This window comes from Mercenaria mercenaria, unplaced genomic scaffold (genome assembly GCF_021730395.1).
Source record: "Mercenaria mercenaria strain notata unplaced genomic scaffold, MADL_Memer_1 contig_1848, whole genome shotgun sequence".
NCBI lineage: Eukaryota > Metazoa > Mollusca > Bivalvia > Venerida > Veneridae > Mercenaria > Mercenaria mercenaria.
In genome coordinates, this window is record NW_026459858.1 from 24,209 (window position 1) to 43,529 (window position 19,321).

Sequence of the window (19,321 nt, forward strand, 5' to 3'; positions counted from 1 at the left end):
TAATATTTAACTTTACTGATTAGAATTACTTCAATTTATGGTTTAATTATGTTATCCTTAGTGTTTCTGTGAAATGTATATGCTAATATTTCCAATTAAGATTTTGTCAGCAGTTAGAATGATACGGTCATAAATACGTGAGGTCCACCATCCACTGTTGTATTTCACTTGATCGCCATTGGTTTTGTACGTTTCCACATAACAGACCTACAAGAAAAGAAAATTTAAATGCAATTTTATCCAATTAATGTTTTCAGCCCATAGGAATGGTGGCATGTCAAATGACTCTGCATGAAGTTTTTCGATATCAAGATCATATAAATGGATAAAATTCCTGCCGATACGAAAATTTAAAAATTGATAAACGTATATTGGGAGACTCTTGCGTTCTTTAAACATTATTCTCCCTGTAAAGGGTTTGAATGAAAGAGGACGTTTGTGTTCCAAAAATCTTTTGCGTTCTTCAATAAAAATTCTTTAAACCCACAACTGCGAAAAAATGTATGAAATACCTTATAAAATACCTCTCTGTTGCATTCTTCAATATATACTTTACTTTTAGGATTCAGAAATACGTTTATCTCTTTGAAGAGGACAAGTGCCTGCCTAAATAATGAATAAAGTATATACCAAGATGACCGACATGTTTTCCGACATTGGAATTTCTACGAAGTTGTGATATAGATATATATGCCCATGAAGAACGTATAAACCAAGTGAACCATTGCACCCTGCTGCACACTGCAATGCAACCTTACAGTGAAACACGCCATAAATCCCAATTATTCAAAAAGGCCCTTGTAGTTTACCTTGTAAAACTTATTCATCGCGCATTTACATCTGCCAGTATACATACCTGTCCATTGGAACAGGGTTGTTACGGTATCAATTGATACAGGTGGGACATATCTTTACCAGTCCAAAAGGTAAGTCCTCCGTCTTGAAAAACGGAAGACGGGTTCGTAAAAAAATATTATTTAGACATCGAAAAAATGGTATTGCCAAGATACTTGGTTTTCTAAATTAACATAAAAAGATTATCATGTAGCACGATTTTTGTTTTTGTTTCGAATACAAACAAACGAATTATATCGAATACATGTGTTCACTGAAAACAAAAAAAAAACAGAACTTTTTGATATTTTAGGATAAATGACTGTTAAGTATATTTAAATCATCCGTATCAACGTTATTCAGGTCAAAGTGACACAGGGAAACGATCGGTCAAGTAACACTTGACACTTTTTCACAATTAGAAAAGTTGTTATATAACATCGCCACAAATATTAACTACAATGATTTTATGTATCCAGTAAAGGACAAACAGACAGTTAAAACAGGATCACAGCTATTGTGATTCCGCTTTTCAAGTTAACTCACTACGAGTAGAGATACACAAAATTGTAACTTTAGCCGTCATTTAGATTCTAATTTTAAAAGTTGATAAAAATATTCCCCAGAAAATGTGTCAACCTACCTGGAAATACAAAACCGTGGTACATTCTTAAAAACCTTATCTAATTTGTATGAAATGTACATCATTCAGATGTTTGCAACTGGTATAAACCCGCATCGTGTAGGTTTCTTTTCTAGTTGTCACAAGTAATGAACTCTTTATCGAGATTCAAAAACTAATTACAACCTTGAACAAACAAACCTTATGATATCATATATCAAATACAATTCCATTTCCATTCGTAACACGTTAAGGGCTTACCTTTGGATGTGTTAATACCCAAGGGATATCCATATGCAAAATTGCTGCCAAATCCACACTGTATGGCTCCGAAGGTTTTACCTTGCTCGTGCTGAAGATGGTACACGCCGCCTGTCATCTTGTATACATTGACATTGAATGTTAGATACGCGTGTGAAACATTATATGTGTGGAATAAGTTTCCCATCGCATGGTCATTAATTCTCAATCCAGATATAAACTCGGTCCTTGTAGTAATAGCGAGATAATGAGTAAACCCGTATAAGGCTTTCACTGTGAAGTGATAAGAATTTGTAAACTGTGTTACTGATGGAACTATGGTCATGAAAATATCCCCTCTAGCAGTATTATTGTGCGGTAAGCATGTTGCATACATCATTACTTGCACTGGTTTGTCGGCCAAAACATACATGGGATTGTTGTCACTGAGTATTTCAAGGAAATCCCCAGCCTTCGCCAGAGATATTGTTTTACTATTTGTCGCATTACTGTATGTAAAAGTTGTATTTTGGACAGAACTGTATACTCTAACTACATATCCTGATCTCAACGGTATTGGAGGAACAATGAATTCATAAGCGAAATGTTTTACCGGTAAAAGTTGCTCTACTAAATATTCCCCGTCGAAACAAGGCTTTGGCACTTGCGCAGATTCATGTCCAGAAAAGACGGCAATAGGTTTATTGCTCCTAACGACAACTCCGCTTAAATCATTATAACCTCTGAACAGATAGGTATCTAAATGATTCATAGAGACTGAATATATACTGTTGTTTTCATGTATTTCTATATCTGTGTTATCATGTGCAGAAACGATAAGAAAGTTGCTTAAGTAGCGTTTATCATTATGTGAGTCATACGACGCTATAACGTATTCAGTCGACAGCATTGTAGCAGGAAGTGAAAGGAACCCTTCCACGGTGTTTCTCGGGTGTTTTAATACAACAAGAGTAACGTCGACGTCTGTTGTCACATGTATTCCTTTCCTTTCAACCGTCGCGTTAATTTTCGTAATTGTATCTCCTGTTACTTCATAGTCCAGACTTTGATTAAAGCTTCGGGTTGTATTAATGCCTAAATGTGGGATGTATATAGTTGCCGTTCCAGAGGTATTTGACGTAATGAGAATAGAAAACTCAGGAATGGAGTTGTCAATGAACGTTTTCAAAATTCCAATATAAAAGTCTCGTCCGAACGTACCTGATTTAGAGAAAAATCAACAATTTGGAAAAAAATAAATACATAAAAAATGAAAAAAAAAACCTGAGAAATTATCAATATTGATTGTAGTTGGTACACGTGAACAAGTTGTAAATCAGATTTTTAATGATATTTATTAAATATGTATCTTGTATTTCGTAATTTTATATATTATTGTTTTACACACTCCAAGATAGTTTTATAAATAAAACTGCTTTGTTTTACTTTTCTCTCTTACATTTTATTGACTGATGAAAGTAAATTCTTTTAAAAGAGGCGGACTTTGTCTTTTGTAATGACTATTAAATAATCATGTTAATGTTTCAATTCGGTTAATTTACCTGTCGGCTGCGTCTGACCATATGACGCACATAGAACGTATAAAAACACCAGCAGAACTCTCTGAAAAAGTTTTAAAACTGTAGGAATGAATCAAAATAAGAAAACGCTACAATGTATTTTCGATTTCATCGTGTGTTTGTTGTATGCGTTTCTTAATATGATCATTTATATTAATAACGGTCGAAACATATAAATGATGGACTCTCGAATTTCCATACATGATGTTGATTGTTATAAAAAATCAATCAAGTTAAATTTGTACCAAAAGTCACTGAACAGAAACAATTCAGTAACTTCATAGCTCGCTATATGTGTATTATTTGTTTACAATGTTAACTTTTCTTTAAAATTGAAGTTTGGCCATATTATGAACATTATTAACATATGTTTTTGTTTCTAAACTATCTGAAAAATGCAAAATCAAGAAAAAATGTCCTAGACGGGAATCAAACATGGGCCGCTTCGGCTGCCTCCACGGAGGAATTCGTACTTACATATAAATCTTTATAATTACGGCTGTTTAATTCCAGTACCCTGTCGGCTAATTCTCTATTTTTCATAACATATAGTCTGTCAACAACTACATTTCAAATCCTTCTGATGAAATAAAGCAATAATTTCCTGATGTATAAAAAATCTCTCTTTTTTTTCATTGTTGTAAGATCTGTAGGTCAATGCCTTTACACCATTTCCAAAGTTGTGTTTTTGTCTGTTAACCTGGATGTACTTGAATGCTTTTTTCTCCCAAAAATATTTTGTTTCGAATACCAGATAACCAGATAACACAGAGTCACAATTCCGTCTTGAGCAATAATTATATGACATAAAGGGTCATACTGACTGGTTTAATGTGGCTGCCACATTGTTTATTTTGAACATAAACGTTACTGTCTATGTTCGGTAATTGTTATCTCTTACACTTGCCATATGTGTGAATGTTTAAATCAAAATAGTAAGAAGTATTGCTGAATCCTTTCTTTTTTGAGTGGTGCTTTTCTTACCATGTAATTATTCACAATCTGGACAGCTATGGAACGCCAATTGTTCAATAATTACGTGAACGCAAATCCAGGTTTTCCGAATACTAACCTATATTTTCGAGCGAAAACATAAGATAACGTGCGCAAACCATATTTGTTTGTTTTAGTGTAAGATCGAAATATATTTCACCGAGTGAACACTATAATGCAATATTTTCACGGGTGGCGCAGCCACAAGTGAAAATTTAAATTATGGTGTTTACGAGTGAAATATAATTGCATAAAACTAAAAAAAATGTATTTTTCATTTTTTTCATTTCCTATAATCTCGGACAGCGTAATAAATTTGACTAAGTTGAGGCATGCAAAATACGACATACCTTACCCTAACCATAACGACAATTGCTACTTCTTTTACAAATGTGAAGGTCATGTTCCGCTCCCATAGTAATCGGGTTATCTTGATGTACATGATAAGAGTTTAAAGTTTATATTTATGATACATGATGTAAATGAAAACAACGGAGACAAAAGTAAAGTAATAAATAAATCCTTACCATTCTGGTGAACATTTTGCCATGGAGAATTAACATCGCACACATTTCGTTTCAGAACACTACATGTCATATTAACTCCTGTTGATAAGAGCGTTGAACAAAGATAACGGAATGAAATGCTCCGAAATAGAAGATATAGTGGAACAACTTATATGTCCTTTTTGAACTGAAGAAAAAAAATCATAGTCACGAATTAGGTCATTCAGACTGGCGTCATTTCGATTTCAAGTACAAAGTCTGAGTGCTCTGTCAGTAAATTACCTGAACTGCATGGTTCCATGTTCTTTAAAAAAAAATAAAGTGGTTGCCTTTCAAACAGAGTTTATTTAGTTAAATGCACAGTACAACAGTTAAATTTTCGTTTATGTCGTGTTGGGTACCCTGTGGATTTCCACTTTTTCTATTATAGCATTTTAGCAAAGGTATGATCTAATCTGTTCAATTCTTTTCTATTCATCAATTCTAAGTCTGTCGACTGAAGGAGTTACAGTGAACAATGTTTTGTACACTTATTATTTTAGGTCACTAATGATTTTTGGAGACTGATTCCTTCAAAGTTGTATATATCATGAATTAAACACCTTTCATTCACTTTGAAAAGTCAAGACTGAAACTGCAAAAATTTACGAAACATTTGTTTGTTCCATTACACTGAGAAATACAAGTGAATATATATTAACCCTTAGTCTGCTGGTTGCGAGTGTTTTTTAATTTGCGACCAGGGCAGTCCAAGATCAGCCTGCACGGACGTGCAGGCTGATAATGGTCTGTACTGTTCGCTATTCAGTCAATGAATTTTCAGTGAACATCTCCTTGAAAAATGTGGTTCTACCCAAACTGAGAATGTTGGACCAGTCCATTTTAGAAATTTAGCGTGTAAAGGTTATATGTAATGATATTTACATGCAGACCTTTACTGATAAGAACTTCTATAATTTTCTGTTACGTGTATATCATCACTAATTTGCCATACTGGAGTCCATCCAATATATGTGTAAAAGAATTCCGCTTAAGCCGCTGCCAGACCTCTCATGAACAGACTCAGTCAAATTGTTTGCTTGGCTGCTTTCTATGCTTTTCTTACATATTCTATTTTACATGTAAAGAAAGTTATTACAGTGGACTTTTGTGTTCTAGAAAACAACTGCAAACTTCGATATAATCCATATGATTCTTTACGCAATACAGTTATACACGCACAACTGTGAAAAGATATATCTGTTACGGCTCTTATATTCTAAATTAAATGTTTGTCTGTGACTGACAAACGTCTGCATTCTTCAATGCATATCTTACCATTAGATTTTTAAAATACGTATAGCCTTTGAAGACCGCATGTTCAAAACTACAAGTGCCTTAAAGTTTGGAATATGCATACCTCTTAATGAATACATTATATACTTCGAGGACCGTTATGATCCACAATAGAGATTTCCATCAGGTGTGCAACAGGTACATGCACAAGAAGAACGTATATGCCATTATGCAATGCATACCTTACAGAGAAGACCCTATTCTAAAAATATACTTAGCAATCATTATATAAGTTTGGCGGTTATAGGAGCAAGTCTTATCAAGTTCAAGGCCAGAAACAATTTGCAATGTCTAGGTCAATTTGCTCTTCAACCTACAAAGCGATTGGGTCAGATACTGCCGATAGGAGTTGATGATGGCTTGGAATAGTTCTAAGAGTTTGAAGGATGTAGAGTCATGCGCTCTTTTATTAATCTGAAACCACTATTATTATCAACGTCACTGTGACCTTGAACTTTGACTGACCTACTGATTCTCAAAACAATAAGAATTAACTGCTCAGCCTGTCCTGTCAAGCATTCTTTAAAGTTTAACAGTTGTAGGTCCGGTGATGATTGAGTTATGGAGCAAAAACTATTTGTAGTCTCAATGTTACTGGGTTTTTCGACCCCAAAACAATACCAGGCATCAGCTGACCACTATTCTTCTATAAAGTCTTATTTTGGATATGGTATGTGTTCTCACATGGTACCTTAAGCAGTAAATTAAATGTAGTATATTAGTTGCTTTGACGACTTGACATTCTCTTTAAAATGAACCTTCTTGTGGTATTTCTTAACGGGCATTTACTCCGTTAACTAGATGTGATGTGTGTCCATAGGACGCTGGTGCATCCACTTTCTGTAACTGCATGAACATAGATTACTTGTTGACACGTTCATATTACCATTGGTTGGGGGTGGAGAGTCAGAGTAGGGAGGGGTACGGATTGAACAATTCATCATCAAACATAAGAAAAAAAAAAAGAAACTGAAATAACCAAAGGACGTGATGGCTCTAGATTGCATATATGAGGTTTCATAGGTATCTTGATAATTGTCGCTTAGTATCATGCTATCATCCCCAGTCGATCAACCCATTCCATCCGGCCCTGAAGAAACAACAAAGAGCCCAGTTACAAATTTATCCTAGACTTTAAGCAGACAAACATTCTAACAAATCTCAAATAGTCAGGCAAAATACGCGGCTTTTTGCTAACAAGCTATAATTTGACCTGGTGGCACAGTTTTGACCTCGATAATCCAGTTAAGATTTTGACCTAGATTTCATACATTCATACATTCTGACAAAGACTTAAGACGATCAAGTAGAAAATGCGGCTTGTTGCGTGGTAACAAGGTTTTTTTCTACGATTTAACCAAGTGACACAGTGTTTAACCCCAGCTTACCCATTTTTAGCTAAGATTTTATAGAGATAACTGACAAATATTTATGATGATTAAGAAGAAAATGTTATATCTGGAGTGCTAACAAGGTTGTGCATGATTTAAGAACTTAAGTTATCAAAATGCAAACATGACCTATATTTTATAAAGACAAACATTCTGACAAAGTTTAAAGAAGATCAAGTAGAAAATATGGCCTATACAATAATAAGTGTTTCTATGATTTGACATAGTGACCTAGTTTACAACCTCTGGTAACCCAGTTTTGAACTTGATCTATATTTCATATATAGAGACAAACATCCTGACAATTCTATAAAGATCAAATTAAAAACGTTGCCTCTATAGAATTAACAAATTCTTTTTTATGATTTGACCTAGTGTCCTAGTTTGTTTTGACCTAGACCTAGACTTTATGGAGATAAATATTTTGACAAAGTTTTATTAAGACGAGGAAGAAAATATGGCCTCTAGTAAACAAGGTTTTATGGAGATGATGTAGACCATATGGCCTGCAGAGTGTAAACAATGTTTTCTATGACATGACCTAGTTTTAGACCTTGTGTGTGTGTGAGGGGGGGGGGGGGGGGGGGGGGGTAGTAGAGAGTAAAATCCAAAATAAAAACCCAAGGGCATACTAGTAGCTTCACTTCATATGCTGAACAACATTTCTATTAAAATTCAAGACTCCAGGTTGAGTTACGTGCAACTTGATAAACTTTTGGGCTTTCGGTATATAAGAGGGGCGTTCAATATGTAATGTTACTCCGTATGTAGTTCCGTAACCGCGTATCATTTTACGAAACGGTTTTCGCCACATTATAGAGCAATTAATTGGTGACACAATGCTATATAAATTTAAATCGGTAGGTACAAAGTAAAAATATGATCATTTGAGTGAGGTGTACTCGGGTATACTGGACAATTTTATGTCCAAATTATTGAGATTGTAATATGCAATTCCTTGATTCTACTATTCAACAACTAGAACTATAGTTCATTTTTCAGTTTAAACAGATGAAACAAATCATGATCTTCACAAAAACATATGAAAACTAGAATAAAAAAGTTTATAACAGTTTTAAATTGAGTGTGTATATTTTTACTCGAAAAATGATAAGGTGGATACAATAAGCCTCTGAAATTTGTCAGGCGCGATAATCACCATTTAAAAAATTCTTGTATTTTAAGTTGATACTAGTATCTTAATTCTCGATTGCGAAACTAGTTCTTACAACCTTTACTAATTGCCCTCAACACCCATTCCAGATGGAATCAACTTCGAGTTTAGATTTTTTAGTTGTGTTGTAAAATTAAAAATGCAATAAAAGTTTAAAACAAACGCAAACTCATCACAAATTGCTGTACCTCGTAGAAAAATGATAGAATTTTGTGACTCTACAAGTTATTCTATTTTTTGATACACTGGATGCCCAGGACAAACCTAAATTATAATTATGGTCCAGTATACCTGAGCACACCTCACTAAAATGATTATATTTTTACTTTGAACATTCCGATTTTTAAAATTTACAGAGCATTTTGTTTCCAATAAATTGCTTTATAATATGCCGAAAACCACATCTAAAAATGATAAGCGGTTACGGAACTACCTACGGAGTAACATTACATATTGAACGCCCCTCGTATATTTTCTAAGTCAACAGCTTTCACTCTGGTTATGCCAAGTGAAATTCCGAACAACAATCCTTAGCCTACAACTCTACATGCTAAATAACATTCTTATATGTTTTATGACCACTTCTGGAAATGTGTATTACACGAACGTTTAGGCTGCTTTTACATAGCTTGACTAACTCAAGAGCCATAACTCTGGACTTGTATAGTGAAATCTCAAACAAAACCATAGGCCCACAATGCAACATTCTTTATAAATGTTCCTACATCAAGTTTTAACTCTAAAAACAATATTTTTTGTTTTATGTGCAACACAAACTTTTAAGCCCATTATACATGTATATATTTAAACGAAGTCAATGGATATATCTCTGGTCTGGGTCAGTGAACTCCCAAACAAGGAGCACAACTTTACACGCTGGATACAAACCCTTTAGTACTAGTATTTCATGCTTATAGGTTAAACAAAATTTAAAGTACATGTGAAGCTTTTAAGTCCTTCATATATATTTACGACAAAGTCAAAAGCCATGACAATTGTCTGTTGAGAGAAATCCCAAACAAAATTCCAGGTGCAAAACTTCACATGCTGAGTAACAATCCTATCATATTTAATGGCATTAGGTCAAATACTTAATGAGATAAGAAGTTAATAAATTCAAATAGACAACGGCAAACATGTGAGTGCCCCCCTCCCATAATCAGTCACAGTGTTTTTTTTTAAGTTTTGAGGCAATGGTGGCAGAGTCCGTAAGGAGGGGAAAATTACACCGTAACCACTAAAATAGGAGGAAAACTGCGTCGTGATAAAAGCAATATTTTTTCATAAATATGTTACATAGGAAAAGAAAATTAATTCAAACTACATTGTCTCGTGTTTTAAATGATGGTACAGTTTACATTATGATGTACATCTAGACAGGATTTTGTTGGTTGGGATATGTAAAAAAGTTTTTTTGGAAGGGATTTTTTTTTCAGAAATAGGGGAAAACAACTCACTTTTTTGACAGGGGAATGAGGCTGAATTTCGGCACCAATTAATCACTGATTAGTCAACAAGAAAAATGCAAATAATATACAAAGCTAGCTTTGGTAAAACACCTTCCTTCAAAGTTTGGTTAAAATACTACTACAGTAATAGTTTCACAGGAACAGTCTGGACAGGACAAAATCAATCTATCTCCCCAAATATGGTATGGGGAAACACAGTTCCCTTCTGCGGAACTGAATTAATTTGACCCCCCCCCCCCCCCCCCCCCCCCCCCCACACACACATACTGCGCCATACTCTAAATAACAAAGTGTTTAGTACATGCCATCTTCACATGAAGGAAGTTCGGCTGAAAGTTTGAAACAAATAAGGATGTGCATCTGACTAACTTTGAACCCATTTCTTCAACAAGAGTGCCAGACTGTCACAAAATACGCCCGTCATCGAATTTGAACAAATTCAAGGGGCATAATCCGAGAGTGCCTTGGGCGATTTGGCTGGTTATCGAACTTGGTCGAGATATTAAGCCCACAAACATTGTCAGCAAGTTTGGTGAAGATCAGATGAAAACTGTTAGAGAGCGGACAAGCTTAATTCGCTGTGTTTTGAGTATTTCAATGGCCATAATCCATGAGTGCCGGGGGCGATTTGACTGGTTATCGAACTCGGCCGAGATATTAAGCCCACAAAAATTGTCAGCAAGTTTGGTGAAGGACGCATGGAAACTTTTCGACTTAAGAGTACGGAAAAGGCTAAATTCTCAATTTTTTTCGAGTAATTCAAGGGGCATAATCCAATAATTTCTGGGGCTATTTGGCTGGTTATCGAACTTGACCGAGATATTAAGCCAACAAACATTGTCAGCAAGTTTGATGAAGATCGGATGAAAACTGTTGGACTCAGAGAGCGGACAAGCTAAATTTGCAGTTTTTGAGTAATTCAAGGGCCATAATCCACGAGTACCGACGGCGATTTGGCTGTTTTTCAAACTTGGCCGAGATATTAAGCCCACAAACACTGTCAGCAAGTTTGGTGAAGGTTGCATGAAATCTTTTCAACTTAAGAGTGCGGACAAGGCTAAATTCAGTTTTTCGAGTAATTCAAGGGCCATAATCCAAGAATGTTTGGGGTAATTTAGCTTGTTATCGAACTTGGCCGAGATATTAAGCCCACAAACATTGTCAGCAAGTTTGGTGAAGATTGGATGAAAACTGTTGGACTTAAGAGAGCGGACTAGGCTAAATTCACAGTTTTTCAAGTAATTCAAGAGCCATAATCCAAGAGTGCCTGGGGCGATTTGGCTGGTTATCCAACTTGGCCGAGATATTATACCCACAAACGGTCAGCAAGTTTGGTGAAGATCCGATGAAAACTGTTCACCTTAGAGTGGACATGCTCTGCACGCCGCACACCACCACTGGTTTTCACATAATATACCCCGCTGTTTCAGAGACGGGCGTTTAAAGTGTACGGAGTTGAACACACCAAATTTCTTCACTATGGCCTACTTTGTGAAATTAGGAAAGGGCCATAATTCTAGAAAAAGTAGCCACAGAAAAGTCTATTAATTTATTTCTGATCATCTTCACATGAATATCCTTCATCTGTGAAACTTTCAAGCATATCATTTCTAAAATGTTGAAGGAGTTGCACACTCAAGATTTTTCTTTATGTTCTATATAACGACTTTCCAAGGGCCATAACTGTGGTAAAAATGTCATAGCATAAGTTCCTTCCTTTATGGTCATCTGCACATCAATCTTGTTGTTCGTCCGTGAAAGTTTGGAGCAACTCAGGCTAATAGTGTGGGAGGAGTTGGACACAAGATTTCGGGACAGACCTACAGACAGCAGAAACACTCTGTCCCCCACATACATGCGAGGACATAAAAAGCTTCCTGACCCGTGGGACAAAGTGATTCCAATACAGCTCTCTAATCTTTTTACTTGAATTGCCAATTTTACTGTACTGCACTGTAGACAGACAGCAAGAAGTACAATCACAAAACACAGTTATTTTGCAATGTATTTATTATTTAACTGTTTTATAAGAAAAGACCTAAAATGAATTGGAAACAAAAAACAACTGGCATTTATGACTGTGAGTGTATGTATTAACATGTGAATATAAAATATTTACACAAAAATATTTTACAAAATCGTACTGTACAACAATAATGCATTTATATAGCATTGCATTCCAGGCATTTCAATATTTGCCCTAATTTAAGATAATATATACAATTTAAAAACATATTTGATAAGATTAATTTAAAAAGAACTGGATCCAATGTTATAAAACCAAGACTGAGGACCAGTCCAAGAATGCTGCTTTGTCATTGGTCAATTTCAAAAATGAGCTAAGAAACAGCCAATCAGGTGCTGGAATTTTGAGACTGGTCTCCAAACTCAGGTTTTATTACTTTGGGCCCTGGTGATAACAGAACTAAAACAAGATTGTGTTCCATAAATATGAACAGCTCATAATATTTATCACTGCTGAAAGTTCTTTACCTGATATAATGACATGCATTTTAAAATACGTTTTAAAACAAAAGTTTTCTTAACAAGTCAATTGTAAAAATGGCACTAGATATCCAGACAACAGGTTCTTATAAATAAATACATAAACTATGTATTGCAATTAAGGTCTATGTAACACATGTCAATTTTAAGACTTACCCAGTTACATTTCTATAATGAATTTGTCCATTTTTCAATTTGGACTGTACCATTAACTGTTAAAAGGGGTGCTAATCAAAAGTATATTTTCTGAAAAGCGAACAGTGCAGATCATGATCAGACTGCACGGATGTGCAGGCTGATCATGATCTACACTGGTTGCAAAGGCAGAATCAGTCATGTTCAGCATGATAAGGGTCAAGTCAGTTATTATTATTTGATAATTGCAGTGTTATTTCATTATGTGCATAGATAATAAATTTCGTAATTCTGAAACTGCAACTTGTAAAGTAGAACAGATAGCAATCCTTGTTCAATTCCTCATACAGACTTTAAACGGATATTTAGGTGCATCTACAATTCATGGAGGTCATGCATATGATTTTTATGGGAATGCCTTGCACAATGTAGTATTAGTTCCTCCATAAACTTTTCGCAAAAAGAGGGCAAATGATTTGAAGTCAACAGACTTAATCACTCAGCCATTTATCATCAAGAATTTTGATATTATCTATCATTTTTTTATCTATTAGTCACAGAATTGCAACTTTGACTCAATTTTGTTGCTGGATCCTTTTAAAACTTATATTCAGCTCGTGTACTTTTAAAAAAAATAATATGGGCAAACCCTAGTTACATACTCAATGGATCTAACAGCTCAGATTAGTGGTTTTGCCCTACATCAACACTCATAAACTGTAAAAGCAGAAATTTTCGCAAGGATTTAATTTTTACTATATTCACAAGGCTTTACATCATGCAAAAATTCATCCTCTCATAAATATTCATCATTAGTATAATTCAAATTCAAATAGGATACAATTTTTACAATTCCGCGAATATTAAACCTCATGAACATACACAAAATTTCAAACTCGGGAAATTTTGACCCAGCGAAAATATGTGCTTTTACAGTAAGCTTTACACTTTAATCTATTATCTGTATAAAAAAAGAAGACATTTACATATCTGTATATACATGCATCAATAGATAAAACACGCATCAATAGTTTATACATGTGTCAATAGTTTTAAATACCATGATAACAAGTTCAAAATATACATGACAAAAATATACTGGCACTAAAAACAACATAATAACAACATTTTAGGTTCGTGCATGCAACAATGAGAAAATAATGAAAATTTTGAATGATGTAGTTTGGTGTAACAAATATTTGAGCCGTGCCATGAGAAAACCAACATAGTGCATTTGCGACCAACATGGATCCAGGCCAGCCTGCACATCCACACAGTCTGGTCAGGATCCATGCTGTCTGCTTACAGTTTCTCTAATTGAAATAGGCTTTGAAAGTAAACAACATGGATCATGACCAGGCTGAGCGGATGCGCAGGCTGGACTGGATCCATGCTGGTCGCAAACGCACTATGTTGGTTTTCTCATGGCGCAGCTCAATTTTGGTGCTGCATTGTATCTTTGGAATGGCAAACAGATCTGTAATGACTTATATTGTCTACTCTAAGCAAGGTTTTTGTTTCTAACTTTTCGATGCATAGGACAATTAACGTTTAGATTTTTCTGAAACAAAAGAGAAATTTAGGTTTTATATGGTTTATATCAATTGTCTTGATTATGACAAAGGCCGTAAGTTCTAAATAAAGTAAAACCAGTGCATGTCTTCAACAGCACTAGGGTCATACGGTGATTTTACAACTTTTCTGAATATTGAACGGACATTAACTCAGACACACGTGAGCAAAGACCCAACAGAAGCCTTTCTAATGTTTTTCCATATGAAGGAATTTAAATCACAGGCAACATTTCAAACCTGCAGTATGACAGGCAAGTGGCTGGTTCGAAACCAGAAACCTTGACCAACGGCATATGTAGACCCCTCCATGTGCAGAAAAAAATAGACATTAATGAAACATTATGAATATGTAATATATATTTTCAGACTGCATATAAAAATCAGGGCTTTTTCAAGGGTATTTGTGAAAAAAAGGGCCCCTGGTGAAATTTATTTTCACTACCAAAATTTAAACTTTGGTGAACAAACAGGCAATAGCCTTAAAGGAGTTCATCACAATATTTTGTGCGCAGCCTAATCGCGCAGCAAGCGATATCTACTGTAAAGTTCAGAATTCGCCGCCGAAAGTGCATAATTGTCGGATACTCGCGCAAAATATATCGTATGTACTGACAATATAGGTCGTGCATCCATATTTTACCTTTAAAAGTGATGGTGTTTTATTGGAGGAGTAGTTGTAGGAAGTGCTCGAATCGAATACATTGTGGACAGCCAATTTGAAAGTAAACTATTTCGTCCAGTAATGATGCAGCCGACTCCAAGTCAAATAAAATTCCAGAAAATCTTAACGTAGATATATCTCCTTCGAGTTCAAATGTGACTTCCTAAAAATGTTGTTATACTTTTTGTGTCCCATCCCGCATTTCACGTAATAAGACCAGAGTTATGGCCCTTGATAGTCAAATTGTACATAAAGTGTCTAAACATTTGTGTCGCATGTACCTCAAAATTATATGTGCCAAGAGTCATGAAACCACACAAGGATTAAATTCAGCATGCAAAGTTGTGCACCAGTGCTTTTATTTGAGGTTTCACTCAATAAAAACAGATTTATGTCCCTTGACGTGGTCAAATATATACGTAAATGGGATGTGAAAGCTTGTGTAGCACGTATCTCAAAAAGTATTTGACCTAGAGGCATGCAACCTTAAAGGAGCATTATTCCGCATGTGAGTAAGAATATTGGTTAAGGAACTGATAATAACATTGTGCAATTTGTTTTGTAAGAAAAAAAATGTTCATAACTTTTAGGTGGGTGGGGTATTGAAAAAATACTTTTGTGGGTGGAGTGAATATTTTTTAATTTTTCTTGAAAACAAGCACGGGTCGATATTATTTTATGGTTTAGATTTTTTTGTCTTAGTTCTAGCTTACATAATATAAAATATTGAAAAATTTTGTCCGCTAGATTTTTCATATCATTAAGAAATACTTCGTGTTTTTCTCAGTTTCAGATACTTTCGACATCTGTCAAGAGTAATTTTTCTGAGTTAATATATCTATATGTTGACATTTTATGCATAGTTATAGTGGTGTTATAAATTCGGATGCGTAAACAGTAACATCAGAGTGAAACTTCGAATAAATAATTGTTTGCAGTAGTTTTATTATGACATGTATGTACTGTTTCTTCGGACAAAAATACCGATTTGGTGTTCTTAATATACTATGAGTATTGAAAAAAGAAGCACGGGTACCTATTATTTTTATTTTTTATTTTAACTTGTCATACATCAATCTATAAATATGCAGAGTTACAAAAAATTCTGTCCGCTAGAAATAATTGTGAAAAACATCTTTAAGTTATGATGATTCAGCTACTGTTCACTGGTGGCCCGAGAGAACACTGGCGACCCATGAGAACCCTTGGAAAAAGCCCTCAAAACTCTCATAAAGCCAATGCTGGCTGGTTAACATGAATTTGCATGAAACAGTTGAAGTGGATTAATTTCATGTATTGATATGTGTATTTCATTGCCATTTACATTAACAAAAGTTTGTTTTGCATATAAATATATCAGTAATAAAATGCATGGTATAAAACTGCAACAATAACATTACTGTAGTATGAAATCATTGTCATTTGTGGCCGACTTAATTTTTCGAGGATTTTGGGGTTGGCAGAGCTGCGGAGATAGTTACCTATAATCACAATTCACCGATTGCATTTATCCAAAAAATTAGATACAAATTTGCATTTCATATCAATAAAAATTAGATTAAATTCACAAATTTATATCCCAACGAAAACAGCTTTATTGGCTAAAACCGTAATTTTTTTCTGCCCTTGGAAGTGTAAAGATTACACAGTACTTTGTTCATTTTGCAAAGGTTAATTCTGATAGTATATTCAACAATACGGCATATCATCTCAAGTGTTTCAAAATACTAAGTCAAATACTAATTCCATTCACACATTGAATATATTTACTGATATTTGAATAGTACATGTATGCATGAATGACTGTTGTACTGGTATTCATTGAGGCTATTTTTATTTCATTTTACTTGTAAATCTTATCATACAGCATTGTTTATGTTGGAAAAAATATAGTTTTATGAAATTAATCAGTGTTCTTTTCATTTTCACTTGTTTTTGCATATATCAGACTTGAGATTTGTTTCAATTTGATGTTTTTAGGCTTTATTACGCTTCCTGACCTTGTCTTTAATACACTGCCTTCTAAGTAAATAAGAGATTTCTCCGAATTATATTCCTGTCTTTTTAAAGCATTAATATATATTTTTGGAATATTTGGTTTGCCATTCGGCAATCCAGTTCCGCCTATCTTTTAATATACATGTATCTAATAAATTATCTGTACTTGTAAAATTATTGAGATCAAAATCCCAGATATCTTTTAAACACATTATGTTACTTTTGATGTAAGAACTGAAAAATAAAGGTTTGTTTCGAAATCTAATATCAGTGTAACAGAAGAGGAATGTGAAGAGCGACTTTATAAAAGTTACTTATTTTAAAATTGAAAGGTAATTTTTCCAAAGATGTACAGTTACAAAGAAAATAACTTGTATCAACATGTTTATCATAACGTTGTAAAAAGTATTTCCATATAAGATTCCAGTTTTGAATGTCCGAATGCGTTACTTTATATATCATTTTTACATTGAAACCAGCCTGAATATCTGATATATTATACTTATCAAGTCCCCCATCAAGCTGATCTAAATGAATCGTACTTTTTGGAACCAACGGTTGTTTATTATCCCAAAGGAAACTGCTCAAAATACTTTCGATTTCTTCGATATACTTAACTGGAATTCCGAGCGTTTAAATTTTACAATTTATTATGGATACAGCATAATTTTTTAAAATAAGCATTTTCCCTTAAAGGTTAATCTTCTGGCTTTCCATACTTGAAGACAGTTTTTTATTTTGTTTATTTTTTTATCCAAATTTCATTCGTGTCTGTTTTGTAGCCATGAAATGTCTTTGAATTTTGGTTCTTTTTCTTTTGACTTTCCAATAAAAATACCAGTTGCTTTGTCCTTATTCATTTTAGCTCCAGATGAAAGTTCATAATCTCGCAGGTTATTAAATATTTCTGGAAGTGAAGCTTCATTTTCACAAGAATAAATTGTGTGTCGTCAACAAATTGGTTTAATTTTGTTTCAAGTTCTAGACCGCTTTGCGAAGGTAATTTAATTCCATGTATATTATTATCCTGTCTGAATGCACATGCCATTGGTTCTGCTTGTAAACTATAAAGAAATGGCGCGATTGGGCAGCTTTGCTTTATAGAACGGGAAATTTTGAAATATTCTGAGATGAACCCATTGGTGTGTATTGCCGTTGTAGAACCTCTCAGACACATTAGATACCATTTCCGAAATTTATCCCCAAAAGTATACTTTTGTAAGCATAAATCTAGCAATTCCCATTCTATATCAAACTATATCAAACGCCTTTGTTTAATCAAGAAAGATTATAACTCCAATTTTTATTTTCGAGATCTGTGTAATATATCATTATATCTTGAATAAGCCTGTTTGCTTCAGAAATTTGTCTACCCTTAGATCAGTATGTAGTAATTTAGACAATAATGGCTTTAGTCTCTCTGCTAAACATTTTGTAATGATTTTGTAGTCAACATTAAGAAGTGTTAGACTCTAAATATATGCAGCGTGACGTAGACACAGGTCAAGACTCAGCCAATCATTGCTCGCTGGAAATCACTAGCAGTTAGGAATAAGTTCTTTACACATTTTCCCTATTTTCCTAAAAATGCTATCTTTTGAAATAATAAAAATCTTATGCAGTTTTCAGTTCTTTATTCCTTTATGTAAGTATTTCAATAACTGCCTTATATTTCTTTTATTTACAATATCAATTTTTCATTGTCACATTTTAATAACTTCTCTTTACCAGTGGCAAAATCCTAAAACGTATCAAATATAGTCGCCGGTCCCGGGACCGATAAGAAATTTATAACAACAACATTATAATACTTACAAACAAGAAACATAAAATTTACAACCGACCCAATTGACTTGTATATCTAAGAATCGCGATAATAATATTTGGAACAATCGTAGAATAAAACAATGAAATGACGCTCTCCCTTTGAATGAAGACTTGAATAAATGAATTTTAGTTAATTATCAGTGATACAATAAGTGCAGCCGAATAATATTTTCTTCATATTTCCCATTGCTTTTAAGTGAATTATATGAAGAAAGAGTAACCTGCAAATGTATGTTTTAATGCGAATACACTCAGTTCCAAAAGAAAGTGTGCACTTAGTTTTCTGTTATTTTTTCTCGGTTATTTTCGTGAAAACTTATAATGTTTGGTACCAAAATTTAAATCAGTTCGTAAACAAATTGGTGTGCATTTTAGAGTTATGTTATACCTGAGAGTTAGTGTATGAAAAAATGAAACAAAAACGTCGGGGAATTTTTTGAAATATTTAAACTTAAAAAGTGCACACTTTCTTTTGGA

At 34.1% G+C, this 19,321-nt stretch overlaps 1 protein-coding gene across 1 annotated transcript; it reads right to left on the bottom strand.

The window, feature by feature from the left end:
* Positions 1-877: 877 nt before the first annotated feature.
* LOC128545942 (IgGFc-binding protein-like) lies at positions 878-4,910 on the bottom strand. The gene is made up of 4 exons (XM_053532895.1): positions 4,797-4,910; positions 3,259-3,319; positions 1,718-2,917; positions 878-939 (listed from the first exon to the last, which is right to left on the bottom strand). Exons 1-4 carry the CDS (start codon positions 4,839-4,841, stop codon positions 878-880), a joined length of 1,368 nt encoding a protein of 455 aa, XP_053388870.1. The 5' UTR covers positions 4,842-4,910.
* Positions 4,911-19,321: the final 14,411 nt, after the last annotated feature.

What these genes read in the sequence shown, in the direction of transcription:
- LOC128545942 (XM_053532895.1), bottom strand. Translation starts at nt 4,841, where the DNA reads ATGTGTGCGATGTTAATTCTCCATGGCAAAATGTTCACCAGAATG. An exon ending in GCAAAATGTTCACCAGAATG is followed by an intron (nt 3,320 to 4,796) that starts GTAAGGATTTAT and finishes AAACTTTTTCAG; the next exon opens with AGAGTTCTGCTGGTGTTTTT. An exon ending in GGGTATTAACACATCCAAAG is followed by an intron (nt 940 to 1,717) that starts GTAAGCCCTTAA and finishes CCGTTTTTCAAG; the next exon opens with ACGGAGGACTTACCTTTTGG.